The 1303-nt window shown below is 45.5% G+C and overlaps 2 protein-coding genes across 2 annotated transcripts in view; both read right to left on the bottom strand.

The window, feature by feature from the left end:
* EMH_0016950 (uncharacterized protein) overlaps window positions 1–1070 on the bottom strand; it is a gene marked incomplete at both ends in the record, with an annotated part of 2674 nt that extends 1604 nt beyond the window's left edge. The window contains one exon of the mRNA XM_013500771.1: window positions 883–1070. Coding sequence (XP_013356225.1) covers window positions 883–1070 — 188 coding nt within the window. The remainder of the gene's footprint in view (window positions 1–882) is intronic.
* Window positions 1071–1282: 212 nt separating this feature from the next.
* EMH_0016940 (uncharacterized protein) overlaps window positions 1283–1303 on the bottom strand; it is a gene marked incomplete at both ends in the record, with an annotated part of 794 nt that continues 773 nt past the window's right edge. The window contains one exon of the mRNA XM_013500770.1: window positions 1283–1303. Within this exon, the coding sequence (XP_013356224.1) occupies window positions 1283–1303 (21 nt within the window).

Raw genomic sequence — 1303 nt, 5'->3', positions numbered from 1 at the left:
AGAGAGAGAGAGAGAGAGAGAGAGGAGACAGAAAATAAAAAGGAGAGTGAAGAAGAAAGTAAAAAAAGGAGACAGAGAAAGAAAGAGACAGAAAAAGAGACAGAATAAGAAATAAAGAGACAAAAAAAAGAAAGAAAGAGACAGAAACAGAAAGAAAGAGACAAAAAAAGAAAAAAGGAGACAGAAACAGAAACAAAAAAAGAAAAGAAAGAGACATATAAGGAGACAGAAAAAGAGAAGAAGGAGACAGAAAAAGAGACAAAAAAAAAGGAGACAGAAAAAGAGAGAAAGAGAGAGGAGACATAAAAAGAGACAGAACTCTTCCTTTCTCTTCGTTCTGTCTCTCTGTCGCTGTCTCTCTCCTCTTTCTCTCTCTTTCTCTCTCTTTCTCTCTCTCTATCTCTCTCTCTCTCTCTCTCTCTCTCTCTCTCTCTCTCTCTCTCTCTCTCTCTCTCTCTCTCTCTCTCTCTGTCTCTGTCTCTGTCTCTGTCTCTGCTGCTGCATTCTCTTTTTTTTTTTCTTACGGGAACAAAATCAGAATAAATAAAAGAAGGAGACAAAAAGGAGGGGGCTGCATGCGCACCACACACGCAGCTGTACATACACCTCAACTCAACAAAAAAAAAAAAAAAGGAGACAAAAGGAGACAAAAGAAAACAAAAAGAGAGAAAAGGAGACAAACAGAGATAGAGAGGAGATATGTATATATATAAGGAGACAAAAGGAGACAAAAGGAGACAGAAGGAGACAAAAGGAGACAGAAAGGAGACAGAGAAAGAAGAGACAGAAGGAGACAAACAACAGCACCACATACAAAACTAAATACAGCTCTCTAGCAGCAGCAACAGCAGCAGCAGCATCTCTTTCTGCTGCTACTGGTACTCTGCTGCTGCTTCTGCTGCTGCTGCTACCGTTGCTGCTGCTGCTGCTGCTGCTGCTACCGTTGCTGCTGCTGCTGCTGCTACCGTTGCTGCTGCTGCTGCTGCTGCTGCTGCTGTACCTTCTTCAGCTGCTGCTCCTGCTGGGTCTGCTGCTCTGGGGGCCCGCAGGCGGAAGGCCTCGGCGTTCATCAGAGCACTCTAAACACCAAACACACACAACTGCAGCAGCAGCTGCTGCTGCTGCTGTCCGCTGCTGCTGCTGCTGCTGCTGCTACTGCTGCTGCTGCTATTGCTACTGCGGTTGTTACTGCTGCTGCTACTTGCTGCTGCTGCTGCTACTGCTATTCCTGCTGCTACTACTGCTGCTGCAGTTTCTACTGCTGCTGCCGCTGTTTCTACTGCTACTGCTGCTGCTGCTGTTC

Source organism: Eimeria mitis, genomic scaffold (genome assembly GCF_000499745.2).
Source record: "Eimeria mitis Houghton genomic scaffold, Emh_scaff582, whole genome shotgun sequence".
Classification (NCBI taxonomy): Eukaryota; Apicomplexa; class Conoidasida; order Eucoccidiorida; family Eimeriidae; genus Eimeria; species Eimeria mitis.
Note: the sequence above shows the minus strand (reverse complement) of the source record. Positions and strands in the feature narration are given on the sequence as shown.